The following is a 23,846-nucleotide window of genomic DNA, read 5'->3' as shown; positions in this document are numbered from 1 at the left end:
GAATAAAATCTAGGACATTTGTGAGGGTGCGTCACTTGCCTTTTTGGTAGTCGATGATCATTCACTTCTCTCATCAAAAACGCGTAGCTCTCCATTCAAACTATAAGGTAAAAGACAGCACACATAAACACACATTCCACAACAACTAAATCAAGGAAGACAAACAATCGAAAAACTCTCTATGGTACTAAGGTGTGGCATGAGGTTTGGCTTGCAGGATATGAATTTAATAGATTGAGTGGCTAAAGTCAAATACTTGAAAATGGATGGTCTAAGATATATTGGGAACAAATGGTAGGATACTTAAGCACAGATGGAATTTGAATGGCCCATGTGAATAGAATTCACTCTAGTCTCCAATGGTGCAACTATAATACTATTAAATATGGTGTGACAACACATACAAAAATAGTACAAGTTTCACATAGGTTTGGGTATGGGCAAAATGATATGTTGAATTACTCAAATAACTCATTTGCCATTTGAATAATTCAAACTCGACAAATAGGATAGATAGGCTTGATAATGAAATAAGATGGAACTATCTAAATGAGATGGGTGGAAAAAGGTGCGATCAAGCGATTCATTTTAGCAAAAAGGAATCACGTCGGAAAGAAATATAGAATTAAATCTATAATGATCATATACTCAAATTCTCATATTTGAATTTAAATACTTGAAAAATGAGTTTAACTATTTCGTACAGTGGTGCTACTGGATAGATAATTGAAATACAGATCTAATACCAAAAGATTCAATTTGGTTAGGGTTTATAGACCCGTGGAAATGGCTAGAATATAGTTCAAATATCAAATTTTAGCTTCAGATTTCGAAAATTTAATAATTGGAAAGATTAATATCACCGGATAGGAAATTTAATTACGAACTCAACGCAAAAAGAATGATTCAAAACGGAGCTCTAAAACTAAAGATATTAAATTTTAAAGTTATGCGATGAGCTAACACAATGCACGTCTGATCGATCCGATTGCTGTTCACGTGCGAAAGAAAAGAGATGTAGAGTTCCAGGTTTAAGAAAAAAAAATTGGATCTTCCGATTTTGATCTAAGGATCTAAACGATCAGTGTTAATATAATCTAAACAGTACACATAGTACTTTCAGACTTAAGCACGATGGTATTACCGTGGCGGCAGTTTTCGAGAGCAGTTCTGAGGGCGACGTTGACGATGGGCGCTGGGCTCGGCGAACCAGACCACAGGGTGTAGCGCTTCTCTGTGGATTTGTTCAGGGGTTGTCGGCGTCGCTCACTACGGTCGTCACGTCGTCGTCCCGGAGGTCTCTGCTGGCGGCAACGGAATTTATCTCGGAACGAACGGCGTCGGGTGCTGTTGGTCATCGCGGCTAACAGCAAATATATGAGGCACAACCATGTCCTAGAGATAGACAAGGATTAGAGGAGTCGACTGGTAAAAGGAATCGACAACCGTATGCGACATACTCATTCGATGAACTCACCAAAAGGTTGAACTAAGGCGTCGATGGTTCTCTGGTTCATGAGCAGTAGCTCGCCGGAAAAATCGCCGGAAAACCTTCCCGCGGACGTGCTCACCGTCGAAGATGGCGCCGTCGCTGTGGTGCACCAAAAATTACGAAACAAAGTCTGAGATGTGTGCAAGGAAGAAATTGGATGTTTGGAAGAAACTAGAGATCAAAAGATGGACCGTGCTCACCGTAATGGACGATTTACCGCGACGGTACCGCGGAATTGCGAGGCAAAATTCGAGCAGCCTGGAGGCTCTCGGTTTGTGCGGTTTGAGGGGAAATGAAGAGGAGGATGTGGGGCTTAAGTAGAAATAAACGGTGCATCAAATGGTGGCTTAAAACGCCCACAATCAACACGAGAAGGAATGACAAGAAACGGAAAACGTACGCTGTCGTGCGTGCGTTGTCTCTTCGCTGGACTTGAAGAAGATGGTGATGTGGCAGTGGGGCCCACGTGTGAGGAGAGAAAAGAAAGAGGAAAAGAACGGGTCCTTTGGCTGATCAGCTGATGCGTTTGTGAGTTCGGATGAGCTGCCACGTTTTTTTTTTTTTTTTTTTTTTTGCTTTATTACTTGATGAAACCAAATTGAGTCAAAACTAGTTCAAACCAAGTCGGAAAAATACAAACAAAATATCATTGGATTCTTTATTCAGTAAAGAATATTTTGTAAGCACGCTTAAAACATTTTGATAAATAAAAAAAATCGAACTTGGCACAAAGGCCTATATGGCTTTATTTGCATTACTTCGGGTTTATGAATGCAATGCAAGCATTTTGAAAACTCCATTTTTGGAAAAACTTTTTAGAAAGTTTTAGTTCCTTGTCAATTTTCAACCAAGACAAACAAACAAGCTTAGATTTTATTTTTATTTCACATTCCAAAATTTGGAAAATTTTGGGATGTGACAAAAGTCAGGAGGCAGTACGAACAATGAAGCCACCTACCACGAAGAAGGAGCTCCAGTGTCTCATCGGCAAAATCAACTTCGTCAGAAGGTTCATCTCCAACCTGTCAGGACGTATCGAGCCGTTCATGGGATTGGTAAAGATTAAAGCTGATGAGGAGTTTCGCTGGGGGGCAGAGCAACAACGAGCGTTTGACGAGATTAAAGAATATCTAACGAAGCCACCCGTGCTGGTTCCGCCCCAGTAGGACAGGCCATTCTATATTTACCTGTCAATAGCTGACACTTCCATCGCCTCAGTAGTGGTGCAAGTTTATGATGGTCTGGAAAGAGTCGCTTTCTACCTCAGCAGAAGGATGTTGGATGCAGAGACTAGGTACCCTGAGATCGAGAAGTTATGCCTCTGCCTATTTTTTACCTGCACCAAGCTTCATCACATCTTTCTGACGACAGAAATTGCATCATCTGCAAATCAGACGTTATCAAACACATGCTGTCGGCTCCTGTGTTGAAAGGCCGACTCGGTAAGTGGATGTTTGCATTATCGGAATTTGATCTCCGGTATCAACCTGCGAAAGCATTCAAAGGACAGGCGTTGGCCGATCTTATTGCTGAACGAATCAACACTGATATAGCAGCACTATCTGTACGTGCATGGGCCATGTTTTTCGATGGATCGGTTTGTGATGATGGTTGCGGCATCGCCATTCTACTCGTGTCGCCCCGGGGGGCAACCTATTCCTTCTCCATCAGGCTATCTACCCCTTGCACCAACAATGTCGCTGAGTATGAAGCAATACGTAAGGGGATGGAGTTTCTTATTGAAGCTGGGGCAGAGGCGGTGGAATTTTTTGGAGACTCAAAGTTGGTGATTTCCCAGCTCACGGAAGAATATAAATGTGAGAGCGAGTCGCTCTTCCCATTATGGATGCAATGCCGTGAGCTGATGGCACAATTTAGGTACATAAACTTCAACTGGGTCCCGAGGTCGCAGAATATCGAGGCGAATGATCTCGCACAGATGGCGTCAGGCTACAAGGAAATAGTAGATGGAGCTGATGTCCAGGTACAGTTCATGGAGCCTGATGATTGGAGAGCCGATGTCTTCAATTACTTGAAAGATTCCGGCTCGAGGGGCACCTAAACGGATAAGGTACAAGGCCATGAAGTATGTCCTTATTGGAGATGACATGTTCTATAGGACCTTGGAAGGGTTACTTCTCAGATGTTTGGGGCCAGCCGAGTCAAATCGGCTCTTACACGAGGTACACGAAGGCGCCTGTGGAACTCATCAATCGGCTCATAAGATGAAATGGTTGATCAGGCGATCGGGGTTTTATTGGCCCACCATGCTCGAGGACTGTTTTAATTACTATAAAGGGTGTCAAGCATGTCAGAAGTTTGGGAGCATTCAGATGGTACCCGCATCAGCAATGAACCCCATCATCAAGCCTTGGCCATTTCGAGGTTGGGGCATGGATATGATCGGTAAAATCAGTCCTCCATCGAGTAAAGGCCATGTGTGGATTTTGGCCATCACAGATTATTTTACTAAATGGGTGGAGGCTGATACGTCTCCGACGTATCGATAATTTCTTATGTTCCATGCCACATTATTGATGATATCTACATGTTTTATGCATACTTTATGTCATATTTATGCATTTTCCGGCACTAACCTATTAACGAGATGCCGAAGAGCCGATTCGTTGTTTTCTCGCTGTTTTTGGTTTCAGAAATCCTAGTAAGGAAATATTCTCGGAATTGGACGAAATCAATGCCGAGGGGCCTATTTTTACACGAAGCTTCCAGAAGACCGGAGGACTTACGAAGTGGGGCCACGAGGCGCCGCCACAACAGGGCGGCGCGGCCCGGGCCTTGGCCGCGCGGCCCCGGCGTGTGGGGCCCTTGTGTGGCCCCCGACCTGCCCTTCCGCCTACATATAGTCTTCGTCGCGAAACCCCCGGTACCGAGAGCCACGATACGGAAAACCTTCCGGAGACGCCGCCACCGCCAATCCCATCTCGGGGGATTCAGGAGATCGCCTCCGGCACCTCGCCGGAGAGGGGAATCATCTCCCGGAGGACTCTTCACCGCCATGGTCGCCTCCGGAGTGATGAGTGAGTAGTTCACCCCTGGACTATGGGTCCATAGCAGTAGCTAGATGGTCGTCTTCTACCCATTGTGCTATCATGTTAGATCTTGTGAGCTGCCTATCATGATCAAGATCATCTATTTGTAATCCTTCATGTTGTGTTTGTTGGGATCCGATGAATATTGAATAATATGTCAAGTTGATTATCAATCTATCATATATGTTATTTATGTTCTTGCATGCTCTCCGTTGCTAGTAGAGGCTCGGCCAAGTTGATACTTGTGACTCCAAGAGGGAGTATTTATGCTCGATAGTGGGTTCATGCCTCCATTAAATCTGGGACAGTGACAGAAAGTTCTAAGGTTGTGGATGTGCTGTTGCCACTAGGGATAAAACATTGATGCTATGTCCGAGGATGTAGTTATTGATTACAATACGCACCATACCTAATGCAATTGTCTGTTGTTTGCAACTTAATACTGGAAGGGGTTCGGATGATAACCTGAAGGTGGACTTTTTAGGCATAGATGCATGCTGGATAGCGGTCTATGTACTTTGTCGTAATGCCCAACTAAATCTCACTATACTCACCATATCATGTATGTGCATGGTCATGCCCTCTCTATTTGTCAATTGCCCAACTGTAATTCGTTCACCCAACATGCTATTTATCTTATGGGAGAGATACCTCTAGTGAACAGTGGACCCCGGTCCATTCTTTTACATCGAATACAATCTACTGCAATACTTGTTCTACTGTTTTCTGCAAACAATCATCATCCACACTATACATCTAATCCTTTGTTACAGCAAGCCGGTGAGATTGACAACCTCACTATTTCGTTGGGGCAAAGTACTTTGGTTGTGTTGTGCAGGTTCCACGTTGGCGCCGGAATCCATGGTGTTGCGCCGCACTACATCCCGCCGCCATCAACCTTCGACGTGCTTCTTGACTCCTACTGGTTCGATAAACCTTGGTTTCTTACTGAGGGAAAACTTACTGCTGTGCGCATCACACCTTCCTCTTGGGGTTTCCAACGGACGTGTCAATTATACGCGCATCAAGACTGTTTTCTGGCGCCGTTGCCGGGGAGATCAAGACACGCTGCAAGGGGAGTCTCCACAATCCAATCTCTTTACTTTGTTTTTGTCTTGCTTTATTTTACTTACTTTCTTGTTTGCTGCATTATATCAAAACACAAAAAAATTAGTTGCTAGTTTTACTTTATTTACTGTCTTGTCCTCTATATCAAAAACACAAAAAAAATTAGTTACTTGCATTTACTTTATCTAGTTTGCTTTATTTACTACTGCTAAAATGGGTACTGTTGAGAATACTAAGTTGTGTGACTTCACTAGCACAAATAATAATGATTTCCTATGCACACCTATTGCTCCACCTGGTACTACAGCAGAATTCTTTGAAATTAAACCAGCTTTACTGAATCTTGTTATGAGAGAGCAATTTTCTTCTGTTAGTTCTGATGATGCTGCTGCCCATCTTAATAATTTTGTTGAACTATGTGAAATGCAAAAGTATAAGGATGTAGATGGTGACATTATAAAATTAAAATTGTTTCGTTTCTCCTTAAGAGGAAGAGCTAAAGATTGGTTGCTATCTCTGCCTAGAAATAGTATTGATTCATGGACTAAATGTAAGGATGCTTTTATTGGTAGATATTATCCTCCCGCTAAAATTATATCTTTGAGAAGTAGCATAATGAATTTCAAGCAATTAGATAATGAACATGTTGCTCAAGCATGGGAGAGAATGAAATCTTTGGTAAAGAATTGCCCAACCCATGGACTAACTACTTGGATGATCATCCAAACCTTTTATGTAGGATTGAATTTTTCTTCGCGGAACCTATTGGATTCAGCTGCTGGAGGTACCTTTATGTACATCACTTTGGGGGCGGCAACAAAACTTCTTGATAATATGATGATTAATTACTCTGAATGGCACACGGAAAGAGCTCCACAAGGTAAGAAGGTAAATTCTGTCGAAGAAACCTCTTCCTTGAGTGATAAGATTGATGCTATTATGTCTATGCTTGTGAATGATAGGACTAATGTTGATCCTAATAATGTTTCGTTAGCTTCATTGGTTGCTCAAAAAGAACATGTTGATGTAAATTTCATTAAAAATAACAATTACAATAATTCTAGGCCATATCCTGCTAATGGTAACTCTTATGGTAGATATGTTTCACCTAATGAGGAAAAGATGTTGGAAATTGAAAGATCCACCAAGAGCTTTATGCAATCACAATATGAGAAAAACAAATTGTTTACTAAAACTATGAATGAACAATCTACCTTGTTGAAGAATATAGGAAATCAACTTGAAAATCTGAATATGGAGATTTCTTGGTTGCAAACTAAACTTGCAAATGCTGAAAACCGAATCTCATACATGTCTGCGTCACAATCTTCTTTAATTAATAAAATGGCTGCTAAACCTGAGGATATTGATAATAAAATTGTTACTACAGCAAATGCCATCCAAGTTAGAATTAATGAGAATATAAGATTGATGGCCGAATTGCGTGCTAGGTGGGAGAAAGAAGAAAATGCTAAAGAAGATAATATAGCTAAAGTTTGGACTATTACCACCACTAGCAATGCTAATGCTCCACATGTTGCTGCACCTCCACTAATATTGGTAAAAGGATTGGTGTTGGCAATGTTTCCACTTCTAATGCAAAGCCTGAAAAACTGCCAGAAACTGCTAAAACTGCTGAAACTGTCTGTGATAAAACTGCTGAAATTTTTTCCAACATTGGGGATGATGATCCCATTGCTTTAGATTATAATGGTTAGGATTTTGATGATTGCCACATCTCTGAAGTTATAAAGTTCTTACAAAAACTTGCTAAGAGTCCCAATGCTAGTGCTATAAATTTGGCTTTCACAAAACATATTACAAATGCTCTCATAAAAGGTAGAGAAGAGAAACTAGAACGTGAAGCTCCTATTCCTAGGAAGCTAGAGGATGGTTGGGAGCCCATCATTAAGATGAAGGTCAATGACTTTGATTGTAATGCTTTATGTGATCTTGGTGCAAGTATTTCCGTTATGCCTAAGAAAATCTATAATATGCTTGACTTGCCACCATTGAAAAATTGTTATTTGGATGTTAATCTTGTTGATCATTCTACAAAGAAACCTTTGGGGAGAGTTGATAATGTTCTTATTACCGTTAACAATAACCTTGTCCCCGTTGATTTTGTTGTCTTGGATATTGAATGCAATGCATCTTGTCCCATTATATTGGGAAGATCTTTTCTTCGAACTGTTGGAGCTATCATTGATATGAAGGAAGGTAATATTAAATATCAATTTCCTCTCAAGAAAGGTATGGAACACTTCCCTAGAAAGAGAATGAAGTTACATTTTGATTCTATTATTAGAACAAATTATGATGTTGATACTTCGTCTCTTGATAACACTTGATATACACTTTCCGCGCCTAGCTGAAAGGCGTTAAAGAAAAAGCGCTTATGGGAGACAACCCATGTTTTTACTACAGTATTTTTATTTTATATTTGAGTCTAGGAAGTTGTTACTACTGTAGCAACCTCTCCTTATCTTAGTTTTGTGCATTGTTGTGCCAAGTAAAGTCGTTGATAGTAAGGTTCATACTAGATTTGGATTACTGCGCAGAAACAGATTTCTTTGCTGTCACGAATCTGGGCCTAATTTTCTGTAGGTAACTCAGAAAATTATGCAAATTTACGTGAGTGATCCTCAGATATGTACGCAACTTTCATTCAATATGAGCATTTTCATCTGAGCAAGTCTGGTGCCTCAATAAAATTCGTATTTACGAACTGTTCTGTTTTGACAGATTCTGCCTTTTATTTCGCATTGCCTGTTTTCCTATGCTTGATGGATTTTTCTATTCCATTGACTTTCAGTAGCCTTGTGAAATGTCCAGAAGTGTTAAGAATTATTATGTCACCTCTGAACATGTAAATTTTAATTGTGCACTAACCCTCTAATGAGTTGTTTTGAGTTTGGTGTGGAGGAAGTTTTCAAGGATCAAGAGAGGGAGATGATACAATATGATCAAGGAGAGTGAAAGCTCTAAGCTTGGGGATGCCTCGGTGGTTCACCCCTGCATATTTTAAGAAGACTCAAGCGTCTAAGCTTGGGGATGCCCAAGGCATCCCCTTCTTCATCGACAACATTATCAGGTTCCTCCCCTGAAACTATATTTTTATTCCATCACATCTTATGTGCTTTGCTTAGAGCGTCGGTTTGTTTTTGTTTTTGTTTTTGTTTGAATAAAATGGATCCTAGCATTCATTGTGTGGGAGAGAGACACGCTCCGCTGTTGCATATGGACAAATATGTCCTTAGGCTTTACTCATAGTATTCATGTCGATGGTTGAATCTTCTTCGTTAAATTGTTATATGGTTTGAATCGGGAAATGCTACATGTAGTAATTCTAAAATGTCTTGAATAATTTGATACTTGGCAATTGTTGTGCTCATGTTTAAGCTCTTGCATCATATACTTTGCACCTATTAATGAAGAAATACATAGAGCTTGCTAAAATTTGGTTTGCATAATTGGTCTCTCTAAAGTCTAGATAATTTCTAGTATTGAGTTTTGAACAACAAGGAAGACGGTGTAGAATCTTATAATGTTTACAATATGTCTTTTATGTGAGTTTTGCTGCACCGGTTCATCCTTGTGTTTGTTTCAAATAACCTTGCTAGCCTAAACCTTGTATCGAGAGGGAATACTTCTCATGCATCCAAAATCCTTGAGCCAACCACTATGCCATTTGTGTCCACCATACCTACCTACTACATGGTATTTCTCCGCCATTCCAAAGTAAATTGTTTGAGTGCTACCTTTAAAATTTATATCCTTTACCTTTGCAATATATAGCTCATGGGACAAATAGCTTAAAAACTATTGTGGTATTGAATATGTACTTATGCACTTTATCTCTTATTAAGTCGTTTGTTGTGCGATAACCATGTTCCTGGGGACGCCATCAACTACTCTTTGTTGAATATCATGTGAGTTGCTATGCATGTCCGTCTTGTCTGAAGTAAGGGAGATTTACCACTCATTTAATGGTTAGAGCATGCATAATGTTAGAGAAGAACATTGGGCCGCTAACTAAAGCCATGAATCATGGTGGAAGTTTCAGTTTGGACATCAATCCTCAATCTCTTATGAGAATATTATCTGTTGTTGAATGCTTATGCATTAAAGAGGAGTCCATTACTTGTTGTCTATGTTGTCCCGGTATGGATGTCTAAGTTGAGAATAATCAAAAGCGAGAAATCCAAATGCGAGCTTTCTCCTTAGACCTTTGTACAGGCGGCATAGAGGTACCCCTTTGTGACACTTGGTTAAAACATGTGTATTGCGATGACAATCCCGGTAATCCAAGCTAATTAGGACAAGGTGCGGGCACTATTAGTATACTATGCATGAGGCTTGCAAATTGTAAGATATAATTTAAATGATACATATGCTTTATTACTACCGTTGACTAAATTGTTTCTTGTTTTCAAAACCAAAGCTCTAGCACAAATATAGCAATCAATGCTTCCCTCTGCGAAGGGCCTTTCTTTTACTTTTATGTTGAGTCAGTCCACCTATCTCTCTCCACCTCAAGAAGCAAACACTTGTGTGAACTGTGCATTGATTCCTACATACTTGCATATTGCACTTGTTATATTACTTTACATTGACAATATCCATGAGATATACATGTTATAAGTTGAAAGCAACTGCTGAAACTCAATCTTCCTTTGTGTTGCTTCAATACCTTTACTTTGATTTATTGCTTTATGAGTTAACTCTTATGCAAGACTTATTGATGCTTGTCTTGAAAGTACTATTCATGAAAAGTCTTTGCTTTATGATTCATTTGTTTACTCATGTCATTACCATTGTTTTGATCGCTGCATTCATTACATATGCTTACAATTGTATGATCAAGGTTATGATGGCATGTCACTCCGAGAAATTATCTTTGTTATCGTTTACTCGCTCGGGACGAGCAGGAACTAAGCTTGGGGATGCTGATACGTCTCCGACGTATCGATAATTTCTTATGTTCCATGCCACATTATTGATGATATCTACATGTTTTATGCATACTTTATGTCATATTTATGCATTTTCCGGCACTAACCTATTAACGAGATGCCGAAGAGCCAGTTGCTATTTTCTGCTGTTTTTGGTTTCAGAAATCCTAGTAAGGACATATTCTCGGAATTGGACGAAATCAACGCCCAGGGGCCTGTTTTTACACGAAGCTTCCAGAAGACCGGAGGACTTACGAAGTGGGGCCACGAGGCGCCGCCACAACAGGGCGGCGCGGCCCGGGCCTTGGCCGCGCGGCCCCGGCGTGTGGGGCCCTCGTGTGGCCCCCCGACCTGCCCTTCCGCCTACATATAGTCTTCGTCGCGAAACCCCAGTACCGAGAGCCACGATACGGAAAACCTTACTGAGACGCCGCCGCCGCCAATCCCATCTCGGGGGATTCTGGAGATCGCCTCCGGCACCCTGTCGGAGAGGGGAATCATCTCCCGGAGGACTCTTCACCGCCATGGTCGCCTCCGGAGTGATGAGTGAGTAGTTCACCCCTGGACTATGGGTCCATAGCAGTATCTAGATGGTAGTCTTCTCCTTATGTGCTTCATTGTCGGATCTTGTGAGCTACCTAACATGATCAAGATCATCTATCTGTAATGCTATATGTTGTGTTTGTCGGGATCCGATGGATAGAGAATACTATGTTATGTTGATTATCAATCTATTACCTATGTGTTGTTTATGATCTTGCATGCTCTCCGTTATTAGTAGAGGCTCGGCCAAGTTTTTACTCTTAACTCCAAGAGGGGGTATTTATGCTCGATAGTGGGTTCATGCCTCCATTAAATCCGGGACAGGTGACGAAAGTTCTAAGGTTGTGGATGTGCTCGTTGCCACTAGGGATAAAACATTGATGCTATGTCCGAGGATGTAGTTATTGATTACATTACGCACCATACTTAATGCAATTGTCTGTTGTTTGCAACTTAATACTGGAAGGGGTTCGGATGATAACCTGAAGGTGGACTTTTTAGGCATAGATGCATGCTGGATAGCGGTCTATGTACTTTGTTTTAATGCCCAACTAAATCTCACAATACTCATCATATCATGTATGTGCATGGTCATGCCCTCTCTATTTGTCAATTGCCCAACTGTAATTCGTTCACCCAACATGCTATTTATCTTATGGGAGAGACACCTCTAGTGAACTGTGGACCCCGGTCCATTCTTTTACATCGAATACAATCTACTGCAATACTTGTTCTACTGTTTTCTCGCAAACAATCATCATCCACACTATACATCTAATCCTTTGTTACGAGCAAGCCGGTGAGATTGACAACCTCACTGTTTCGTTGGGGCAAAGTACTTTGGTGGTGTTGTGCAGGTTCCACGTTGGCGCCGGAATCCCTGGTGTTGCACCGCACTACATCCCGCCGCCATCAACCTTCGACGTGCTTCTTGACTCCTACTGGTTCGATAAACCATGGTTTCTTACTGAGGGAAAACTTACTGTTGTGCGCATCACACCTTCCTCTTGGGGTTCCCAACGGATGAGTCAATTATACGCGCATCAGAGGCCGTCCCTATGAAGTCAGTAGCATCGGCCGATGTTATCAATTTTGTGAAAGAACATGTCATTCACAGATTTGGGATTCCCCAGACTATCACGACTGATGGAGGTTCGGTTTTCGTTTCTCGCGAGTTTAGAGAGTTCTGCGAGGACATGGGAATTAAGCTGATCCGATCGTCTCCATACTATGCTCAAGCAAATGGGCAGGCTGAAGCGTCCAACAAGAGCCTTATCAAGCTGATTAAGAGGAAAATTGACGAGCACCCTAGACGTTGGCACGAGGTATTGTCGGAGGCTTTGTGTGCTTATCGCATGTCATGTCATGGAGCGGTAAAAACCTCGCCATACCATCTGGTCTATGGACAAGAAGCCGTGTTGCCCTGGGAAATCACGGCTGGCTCGAGGCGGATTACGTTTCAGAATGATTTAACAACTGAAGAATATGCTGCCCTGATGAGTGATAGCATTGAGGATGTCACGGAACTTAGACTTTGGTCGCTTGAGAAGATTAAAGAGAACAAAGCCAAGGTAGCTCGTGCATATAATAAGAAGGTGAGACCAAAGGAGTTCCACGTCGGCGATCTGGTATGGGAAGCTGTGTTGCCGTTGGGGACTAAAGATAAAGTGTATGGCAAGTGGTCTCCAAATTGGCACGGCCCGTACAGAGTCGACCAAGTTTTAAAGGGCAACGCATACATGCTCGAGGAGCTGAGTGGTGTGAAGTTCCCAGTGGCTGTCAATGGTCAGCATCTCAAGAAATATTTCCCGAGTATGTGGGATGATGGACAGTGAAATATGGGGGCCGATGCATGAAATCGTCCAGTAAAAAAAAAATTAACTATGCAAAGCACAGCCGGTGCACTGACATCGACTTTAGAACTAAAAAGCCGATGCGTAGCCATCGACTATAGAGGAACAACTGCCACAAGCAAGCATCATGTCACCGTTTGAATTTTGGGCCTGGCCTTGCTGGCGTTTTCGGTAATGACCGATGCGTTGCCATCGGCTCTTTGAGCATTGATCTATTTTGATAATCGGACGAATCAAACATGGAATCTTTCTTCATTGATTAAAAGGGGATTTTTACAAGAAGAGCCGATTGCTCACAAAAGGAGGATTTGCTGCCTAATGCACTACTACCAGTAGTTCTATCTAGTAGTCCCTAATCTAAGGGCCATCGCTGCCCTCGTCGTCGCCGTCGTAGTTTTCGTCGGCGCTGCTGCCGGCGAAGTCCTCGTCGCTGCTGCCGTAGCCGGCGGCAGGTGCTCCGTACTCCTCCTCGTCGTCATCGTCGTCGTCATCCTCCGACCCGGTGCGAAGGCGCTTCATCGGCGGATACTCGTCGGAGGAGGAGTCATCCTCCACGTCCTCCTCGTCGAAAGAGGAGAAGCCGTCCCAGGAGAAGGCATCGTCGCTCTCCTCCTCCAACCCCCCATCCACAAGGAATTGGAGGTTGTCCTCCCCGTCGGCCAAGGAGGCGTCATCCTCAGACCAGACGGAGAAGTCCCAATCCCTCTCGTCCCAGTGCGCTGGGGCAAGGGCCTCGTACGCCGCCATCAGGTTGAACTCCGGCTCCGGCTCGCTGGAGGAGGAGGACTGGAAGGAGAGACCCGATGAGGCAGAGGAGGAGGAGGAGTCCATGGTGCAGAGGAGGGTTTTTGGTCGATGGCTAATGTGGAACAGGAGGATGAAGAGGCGAGCTGCTTGGGTGAGATTAAATAAAGGGGATATAGTGGAGATGATTCAATGCTTGGGCAGTTTTCGAGGACGCGGTGTCAAGTCTGTCAAGTCTGTCAAGTCGTGCAGTACAGAGAAGTTGAGAAGACAGGGCATCGTGATGAAAAGACACTGAAGTGATTCTGCTCTGCAACGCGTGACCCAATGAAGAAAAAAACAGAAGTGGTTTTGAAATTATCATTGCCAAAACCAGGGGGGCATGTGTTATCACCAGAATTTAGCCAGAGCAGGAGATGGGCCTTGATCGAAGATGGGCTTAGAGGACATGCGTATGAAGCGTCTCTGAATCGGCCTTGTACGAGAGTTTGGGCCAGATTGCCCTTGTATTTGTACATTATGGTAGACTTTGTTAGAATTAAGAGATAGAGTTTAGCTCGTACACGGTTAGGTTTATTCCCAAATTAGAGAGTCTACGGACTATAAATATGTACCTAGGGTTATTGAGAAAGGAGGACGATCACGTTCACAACCAACCAATCTAGGCGCATCGCCACCCCTTGTTTCGAGGGTTTCTCCCGGGTAAGCAACATGCTGCCTAGATCGCATCTCGCGATCTAGGCGATATCGGTTATTCGTTATTGGTGTTTCTCGTGCTGAAGCCTTTTTGATGGCGAGCAACACCCTTATCGTAGATGTTTTGGGGCTTACGTCGATGCTTTTATGATATGCTTGTTTAGCTACGCTGCCCCTCAATGTCTAGCTGCCCTTACACCTATCTTGGGTGTAAGGGCAGCATCTTGCTTAATCTTTGTTTAGTAGATCCGATCTGTTATAGTTGTTCCTTGTTCTACAAGGATTAGTTTGATATCTGCATGGTTAGGCCTTGCAAACGGGTTGAACGATCCGGTAGTGCGTAAGGTATAGTTTGCTGGTCCTAGAAGGGATTGTTCCGGGAATCGACTTCATGTTGGTTTTTAGGCCTCTTTTAGAACTGGTTTTCCATCATCTTTCGTATCTGCTAGGCTCAACTACGCGTAGGATGTTCTGGTTATGCGGTGAAAACCCTAGACTATCGTAGATTGGTTTAACTTTATATTGATAAAGCAGGATCCCCATGTTATTGTAAATTCAACGTGAACCATGGGGTAATCGGCTCTTTGAGCCGATCCGCAGGGCAACCTAAGAGCCGATCGAGGCTCGTATTTAATGTTTACGTGTTTGCCATGCAGGAAACTATTTGAAGCAATCCATCACCTTCCTGACCAGGTATAGGTCAGGTGGCACGCCCTTGCATTAGCTGGGACGTGTGCCAGAGCATTGCGGGCTGTTGCCCGAGGGACCAGGGCCCACCAGCAGTCCTGGGAGCCTCCCGGCTCTCCGTGTTGCTCGTCGGTGCTCGCCGGTGGGTTTTGGCAGGCAACAACAGCGGAGTTGTCAATTCAGCTGCACCTGGAAACAGACTTGCTCGCAAGAGTTTATCAGTAGTAACAGTTTTATAGCAGTAGCAGTAGTGAAATAACAGCTACAGAGTAACAAAGACAGCAGTAGTGATTATAGTAAACAACATGATTAAAATACTGTAGGCACATGGATGGATGAACGGGCGTTGCATGGATGAGAGAAACTCATGTAACAATCAAAGCAGGGCATTTGCAGATAATAATAAAACGGTGTCCAAGTACTAATCAATCAATAGGCATGTGTTCCATATATAGTCGTACGTGCTCGCAATGAGAAACTTGCACAACATCTTTTGTCCTACCAGCCGGTGGCAGCCGGGCCTCTAGGGAATCTCCTGGAAATTAAGGCACTCCTTTTAATAGAGCACCGGAGCAAAGCATTAACACTCCGTGAACACATGTGATCCTCATATCACCGCCATCCCCTTCGGTTGTCCCAATTTCGTCACTTTGGGGCCTCGGGTTCCGGACAGCAATACGTGTATACAACTTGCAGGTAAGATCATAAAGCAATGAATATCATAATGAATTGATAACATGCTCAGATCTGAGATCATGGCACTCGGGCCCTAGTGACAAGCATTAAGCATAACAAGTTGCAACAATATCATAAAAGTACCAATTACGGACACTAGGCACTATGCCCTAACAATCTTATGCTATTACATGACCAATCTCATCCAATCCCTACCATCCCCTTCAGCCTACAGCGGGGAATTACTCACACATGGATGGGGGAAACATGGCTGGTCGATGGAGAGGCGTCGGTGGTGATGATGGCGATGATCTCCTCCAATTCCCCGTCCCGGCGGAGTGCCAGAACGGAGTTTCTGGTCCCGAGACGGAGTTTCACGATGGTGGCGGCGTACTGGATGTCTTCTCGCGATTTCTTCTAACCCCCGTGCGTTTTTAGGTCAAAGGCATTAAGTAGTCCGAAGAAGGGAGTCGGGGGCCAGCCGAGGCACCCACACAACAGGGCGGCGCGCCCCCCTCCTGGGCCACGCCGGCCTAGTGTGTGGGTCCCTCGGGCCCCCACCTGGCTTGCCCTTCTGGCTCCGTCAATATTCTGGGAAAATAGGACCTTTCGCATAAATTCCGAGGATTTTCCTGAAAGTTGGATTTCTGCACAAAAACGAGACACCAGAGCAATTCTGCTGAAAACAGCGTTAGTCCGTGTTAGTTGCATCCAAAATACACAAATTAGAGGCAAAACAATAGCAAAAGTGTTCGGGAAAGTAGATACGTTTGGGACGTATCAGTTGACGAAGGAAAATTTCATCAAGCTCATTTCTTTCTTCCCTAAAGACTTCACTCTCACTATCCTCTAAATATTGCTGCAAAGGATTATTAGGAGCAAGAGCAATAGACGCACACTGTTCAACTCTAAAATCATTATTAGGCAAATCAGCTTTATAAGGGGTTTTGGCAAATTTAGAGAAATTAAACTCATAAGATTCACCGACAAATTTAGTCATAATTTTTTCCTTCTTGCAATCTATAACAGCTCCACAAGTATTTAGGAAAGATCTACCAAAAATAATAGGACAATACTTACTAGCAGCGAGAACCAAGTACCAAAATGTCGGCAGGATATTTAATCTTACCACATAGAACTTCCACATCTCGAACAATACCAATAGGAGAGATAGTTTCTCTATTAGCCGATCGAATAACCACATCAATATCTTCAAGTTCACAAGAACCAATTTCATGCATGATCTCCGTGTAAAGCTCATAAGGAATGGCACTAATACTTGCACCAATATCACATAAACCATAATAACAATGATCACCAATTCTAACAGAGAGCATAGGAACACTGGCTTTTCTAGACTTATTAGGATGCGAAACAATATTAGAAGCATCTTCACAGAAAATAATATGACCATCTTCTACATTTTCAGTAACAAGATCTTTGATTATTGCAACAGCAGGTTCAACCTTTATTTGTTCTTCAGGTTCTATAGGTTTCTTTGCACTTTTATTAACTGCACTAGATATAACAGAGTACTCCTTCATTTTAGCAGGGAAAGGAGTTTTTTCAATATAAGCTTCAGGAATAATATGATCAGCAGTTTCAATTATAGCACATTTATTTATAGATGAATCAATTTTATCTTTATATGGTTCATGATACTTATCAAAATTCTTCTTAGGCAATTCAAAGTGAGAGGCAAAAGCTTTATAAAAATTTGCAACGACTTGAGAATCAAGACCATAAGTAGCACTCATATTACGAAATTTATCAGTATCCATAAAAACTTCAATGCATTTATAATCATAGCTTATACCTGACTCTCTATCTCTGTCGTTCTCCCATCCTTCAGTATTCTCCTGGATCCGATCAAGAAGGTCCCTTTTAAACTCTTCTTTGTTGCGTGTAAATGATCCGAAACAAAAGTATCTAGCAAAGTCTTATCTTGAAAAGACAATCTTGCATAGAAATTATCAATAATAATATTACCAGGAAGCTCATGAATGGGGCATTTGAGCATTAAAGACTTCAATCTCCCCCAAGCTTGGGCAATACTCTCTCCATCATGAGGCCAGAAATTATATATGCGGTTCCGATCTTTGTGAATTTCACTTGGAGGATAGAATTTGGAATAGAATAAAGGCACAATGTCCTCCCAATTAAGAGAATCCCTATTCTTCAACAATTTATACCAGTGCGCCGCTTTACCAGACAGCGATATAGAGAATAGTTTCTTCCTAACTTCATCCATAGCAATACCTGCACATTTGAATAACCCGCATAATTCATGTAAAAAAAGTAAATGATCACCAGGATGGACAGTTCCATCCCCTTCATAGCGGTTATCCACAACACGTTCAATAATTTTCATAGGTATTTTGTATGGAACCTCTTTCTCACCTGGAGCCTCATCCACTACCTTTGCAGTAGTAGTAGATTTTCCAAAGAGGAATTCAAGAGAAGGCCCCTCCATAATGAATTATAGCAGCAGGCAGAAATAAAAATCAGCACGTACAGTAAAGGTTTCCCTTACCAATTCCACTTACCAATAGCGCTTCACTCCCCGGCAACGGCGCCGGAAAATAGTCTTGATGACCCACAAGTATAGGGGGTGTATCGTAGTACTTTCGATAAATAAGAGTGTCGAACCCAACGAGGAGCGAGAAGGTGTTGACAAGCGGTTTCGATGAAGGATTCACTTGTAAATGCTCACGGACAAGTATTCGGGGGGTTTTAGTATAGCAGATGAATAAAGTACAAGTAAGTAAAGTGCGAGAGAAATAATTGCAGCGAGTGGCCCAATCCTTTTTAGCACAAAGGACAAGCCGGTTTGTTTACTTATAATGACCAAACGTTCTTGAGGACACACGGGAATTTAGTCTAGTGCTTTCGCTTCATATAGCTGAAAAAATCTTCATTGTTTTGATAAGTGTTGTGTGGGTGAACCTATGCTAATGCACCGCCCTTCCTAGGACTAATACATACTTGTGATTATACCCCTTGCAAGCATCCGCAAATACAAGAAAGTAATTAAGATAAATCTAACCACGACCTTAAACTACGAGATCCCGCTATCCCTCCCCGCATCGATATACTAACGGGGGTTTAGGTTTACTGTCACTCCGGCAACCCCGCAATTAGCAACCGAATACAAGATGCACTCCCCTAGGCCCATAAATGGTGAAGTATCATGTAGTCGACGTTCACATGATACCACTAGAAGAATAACACCACAACTTAAATATCATAACATTGAATACTAACCAACATAATTCACTACTAACATTTAGACTTCACCCATGTCCTCAAGAACTAAATGAACTACTCACGAGACATCATATGGAACATGATCAGAGGTGATATGATGATGAATAACAATCTGAACATAAACCTTGGTTCAATGGTTTCACTCAATAGCATCAATAACAAGTAGAAATCAACACCGGGAGAGTTTCCCCTATCAAACAATCAAGATCAAACCCAAATTGTTACAGCGGTGACGAGGTGCAGCGGTGGAGATGGCGGTGATGATGGTGAAGATGATGGTGATGATGATGAAGATGATGTCCAGCTCGATGAGGATGACGATGGCGTCGATTTCCCCCTCCGGGAGGGAATTTCCCCGGCGGATTTCAGCCTGCCGGAGAGCTCTTTTCTCTCTGGTGTTTTCCGCCCCGCAGAGGCGGCTGTGACTCTTCGCGACTATCCCCCACGAGCTTAGGTTTTCGGGACGAAGATGTACGCGAAGGAGAGGAGGCCAGAGGGCGCTGTGGGCCCCCTCCCCACAGGGCGGCGCGGCCAGACCTTGGGCCGCGCCGGCCTATAAGGTGGGCCCACGGCGGCCCTCCTCGGCTCCCCCTTCTGGCTCCCTTCGTCTTCTGGAAAATAGGATTTTTCATATAATTTCCGTCAATTGTTGATCTTCCGAAATATTGCACTCTGACGGCGCTTTTTCCAGCAAAATCCTGACTCCGGTGCGCGATCCTCCAATAATCATGAATCATGCAAAATAGATAAATAACATAAGTATCATCTCCAAATATGAAATATATCAATGAATAACAGCAAATTATAATATAAAATAGTGATGCAAATGGACGTATCACGGACCTATTGATCCACTCGCTACTACATGCAGAATTTTATGAAATTAAACCTCGCTTTACTAAATCTTGTTATGAGAGAGCAGGTGTTAGTTCTGATGATGCTGCTGTCCATCTTAATAATTTTGTTGAACCTTGTGAAATGCAAAAGTACGAGGATGTAGATGGTGACATTATAAAACTGAAATTGTTTCCTTTCTCCTTAAGAGGAAGAGCTAAAGATTGGTTGCTATCTTTGCCTAAGAATAGTATAGATTCATGGACTAAATTTAAAGATGCTTTCATTGGTAGATATTATCCTCCTGCTAAAATTATATCCTTGAGAAGTAGCATAATGAATTTTAAGCAATTGGATAATGAACATGTTGCTCAAGCATGGGAAAGAATGAAATATTTGGTGAAGAATTGCCCTACCCATGGACTAACTACTTGGATGATCATCCAAACCTTCTATGCGAGATTGAATTTTTCTTCGCGGAACCTATTGGATTCAGGCTACTGGAGGTACTTTTATGTCTATTACTTTGGGGGCGGCAACAAAGCTTCTTGATGATATGATGATCAACTACTCCGAATGGCACACCTGAAAGGGCTCCACAAGGTAAGAAGGTAAATTCCGTTGAAGAAACCTCCTCCTTGAGTGATAAGATTGATGCTATTATGTCTATGCTTGTGAATGGTAGATCTAATGTTGATCCTAATAATGTTCCTTTAGCTTCATTGGTTGCTCAAGAAGAGAATGTTGATGTGAACTTCATTAAAAATAATAATTTCAACAACAATGCTTATAGGAATAATTCTGGTAACAACTATAGGCCATATCCTGCTGGTAATCCTTATGGTAATCCTTATGGTAATTCTTATGGTAGATCTGTTTTTCCTAATGAGGAAAAGATGCTAGAAATTGAAATAGCTACCAAGAGCTTTATGCAATCACAATATGAGCAAAATCAATTGTTTACTAAAACTATGAATGAACAATCTGCCTTGTTGAAAAATATAGGGAATCAACTTGAAAATTTGAATATGGAGATTTCTGGTTTGCAAACTAAGATTTCAAATGCTGAAAACCGAATCTCATACATGTCTGAGGCACAATCTTCTTTAATTAATAAAATGGCTGCTAAACCTGAGGATAATGATAACAAAATTGTTACTACAGCAAACGCCATACAAGTTCGAATTAATGAAAATATTAGATTGATGGCTGAATTGCATGCTAGGTGGGAAAGAGAAGAAAAACTAGCTAAAGAGAATAATGTAGCTAAAGTTTGGACTATTACCACCACTAGTAATGTTGATGCTTCACATGTTGCTAAACCTCCTACTATCAATGCTAAAAGAATTGGTGTTGGCAATGTTTCTACTCCTAGTGCAAAGCGTGCAAAATTGCCTGAAACTGCTAAAACTATCGAAACTATTTATGATAAAACTGCGGAAATTTTTCAAAATATTGGGGACAATGATCCCATTGCTGTAGATCATAATGGTTTATATTTTGATGATTTTCATATCTCTGAATTATTAAGTTCTTACAAAAACTTGCTAGAAGTCCTAATGCTAGTGCTATAAATTTGGCCTTTACAAAACATATTACAAATGCTCTCATTCAAGCTAGAGAAGATAAATTAAAACTTGAAATTTCTATTCCTAGGAAGTTGGAAGATGGTTGGGAGCCCATCATTAAGATGAGGGTCAATGATTTTGATTGTAATGCTTTATGTGATCTTGGTGCAAGTATTTCGTTATGCCTAAGAAACTCTATGATATGCTTGACTTGCCACCATTGAAAAATTGTTATTTGGAAGTTAATCTCGCTGATAATTCTATAAAGAAACCTTTGGGGAGGATTGATAATGTCCGCATTACGGTTAACAATAACCTTGTCCCCGTTGATTTTGTTGTCTTGGATATTGAATGCAATGCATCTTGTCCCATTATTTTGGGAAGACCTTTTCTTCGAACTGTTGGTGCTATTATTGATATGAAGGAAGGGAATATTAAGTATCAATTTCCTTTCAATAAAGGTATGGAACACTTGCCTAGAAAGAGAATAAAGTTTCCTTTTGATTTTATTATTAGAACAAATTATGATGTTGATGCTTCATCTCGCGATAATACTTGATTCACACTTTCTGCGCCTAGCTGAAAGGCGTTAAAGAAAAGCGCTTATGGGAGACAACCCATTATTTTACTTCTGCACTTTTGTTTTATATTTGAGTCTTGGAAGTTGTTACTACTGTAGCAACCTCTCCTTATCTTTATTTTATTGCATTGTTGTGCCAAGTAAAGTCTTTGATAGTAAGGTTAATACTAGATTTGGATTACTGCGCAGAAACAGATTTCTTGCTGTCACGAATTTGAGCAGACCTCTCTGTAGATAAGTCAGAAAAATCTGCCAATTTTCGTGTGCGATCCTTAGATATGTACGCAACTTTCATTCAATTTGAGCTTTTTCATCTGAGCAAGTTAAGTGCCCCTGAAAAATTCGTCTTTACGGACTGTTCTGTTTTGACAGATTCTGCCTTTTATTTCGCATTGCCTCTTTTGCTATGTTGGATTGATTTCTTTGTTCCATTAACTTTCAGTAGCTTTGTGCAATGTCCAGAAGTGTTAAAAAATGATTATGTCTTCTCTGAATATGTGAATTTTTGATTATGCACTAACCCTCTAATGAGTTTGTTTTGAGTTTGGTGTGGAGGAAGTTTTCAAGGATCAAGAGAGGAGGATGATACAATATGATCAAGAAGAGTGAAAAGTCTAAGATTGGGGATGCCCCCGTGGTTCATCCCTGCATATTTCAAGAAGACTCAAGCATCTAAGCTTGGGGATGCCCAAGGCATCCCCTTCTTCATCGACAACTTATCAGGTCACCTCTAGTGAAACTATATTTTTATTCCGTCACATCTTATGTGCTTTACTTGGAGCGTCTTTATGTTTTTGTTTTTGTTTGAATAAAATCGGATCCTAGCATTCTTTGTGTGGGAGAGAGACACGCTCCGCTCGTTCATATGAACACTGGTGTTCTTAGCTTTACTTTTAATGTTCATGGCGAAGGTTGAAACTGCTTCGTTCATTGTTATATGGTTGGAAACAGAAAATGCTTCATGTGGTAATTGGTATATTATCTTGAATAATTTGATACTTGGCAATTGTTGTGCTCAAATAGATCATGTTTAAGCTCTGGCATCATGTACTTTGTACCTATTAATGAAGAACTACCATAGAGCTTGTTGAAATTTGGTTTGCATGATTGGTCTCTCTAAAGTCTAGATATTTTCTGGTAAAGTGTTTGAACAACAAGGAGATAGTGTAGAAGTCTTATAATGTTTGCAATATGTTCTTATGTAAGTTTTGCTGTACCGGTTCATACTTGTGTTTGCTTCAAACAACCTTGCTAGCCACAGCCTTGTACTGAGAGGGAATACTTCTCGTGCATCCAAATCCTTGAGCCAAAAACTATGCCATTTGTGTCCACCATACCTACCTTTATCTGCCATTCCAAAGTAAATTACTTGAGTGCTACCTTTAAAAATTTCATTCCTTGTCTTTGCAATACATAGCTCATGGGAAAATAGCCTTAAAAACTATTGTGGTATTGAATATATAGCTTATGTGTCTTATTTCTTATAAGTTGCTTGTTGAGCGGTAACCATGTTTTTGGGGACGCCATCAACTATTACACCTTTGTTGAATATCATGTGAGTTTCTATGCATGTTCGTCTTGTATGAAGTAAGGGTGATTTATCATGATCAAATGGTTTGAGTATGCATATTGTTAGAGAAGAACATTGGGCCGCTAACTAAAGCCATGAATCATGGTGGAAGTTTCAGTTTGGACATTAATCCTCAAATCTCTTATGAGAATACTATCTGTTGTTGAATGCTCAAGCATTAAAAAGAAATCCATTATCCGTTGTCTATGTTGTCCCGGTATGGATGTCCTTAGTTGAGATCTATCAAAAACGAGAAATCAAATG

General features: G+C 41.6%; 1 protein-coding gene across 1 annotated transcript in view; it reads right to left on the bottom strand.

The window, feature by feature from the left end:
• Nucleotides 1-39: 39 nt before the first annotated feature.
• Nucleotides 40-23,846, bottom strand: part of LOC124695012 — a 26,304-nt gene continuing 2,497 nt past the window's right edge. The window contains exons 2-6 of the mRNA XM_047227914.1: nt 2,829-2,853; nt 1,693-1,804; nt 1,478-1,591; nt 1,145-1,395; nt 40-100 (exon numbers count right to left, since the gene is read on the bottom strand). Coding sequence (XP_047083870.1) covers nt 96-100; nt 1,145-1,395; nt 1,478-1,591; nt 1,693-1,804; nt 2,829-2,853 — 507 coding nt within the window. The 3' untranslated portion in view covers nt 40-95. The remainder of the gene's footprint in view (nt 101-1,144; nt 1,396-1,477; nt 1,592-1,692; nt 1,805-2,828; nt 2,854-23,846) is intronic.

Source organism: Lolium rigidum, chromosome 3, assembly GCF_022539505.1.
Source record: "Lolium rigidum isolate FL_2022 chromosome 3, APGP_CSIRO_Lrig_0.1, whole genome shotgun sequence".
Taxonomy (NCBI): domain Eukaryota; kingdom Viridiplantae; phylum Streptophyta; class Magnoliopsida; order Poales; family Poaceae; genus Lolium; species Lolium rigidum.
Note: the sequence above shows the minus strand (reverse complement) of the source record. Positions and strands in the feature narration are given on the sequence as shown.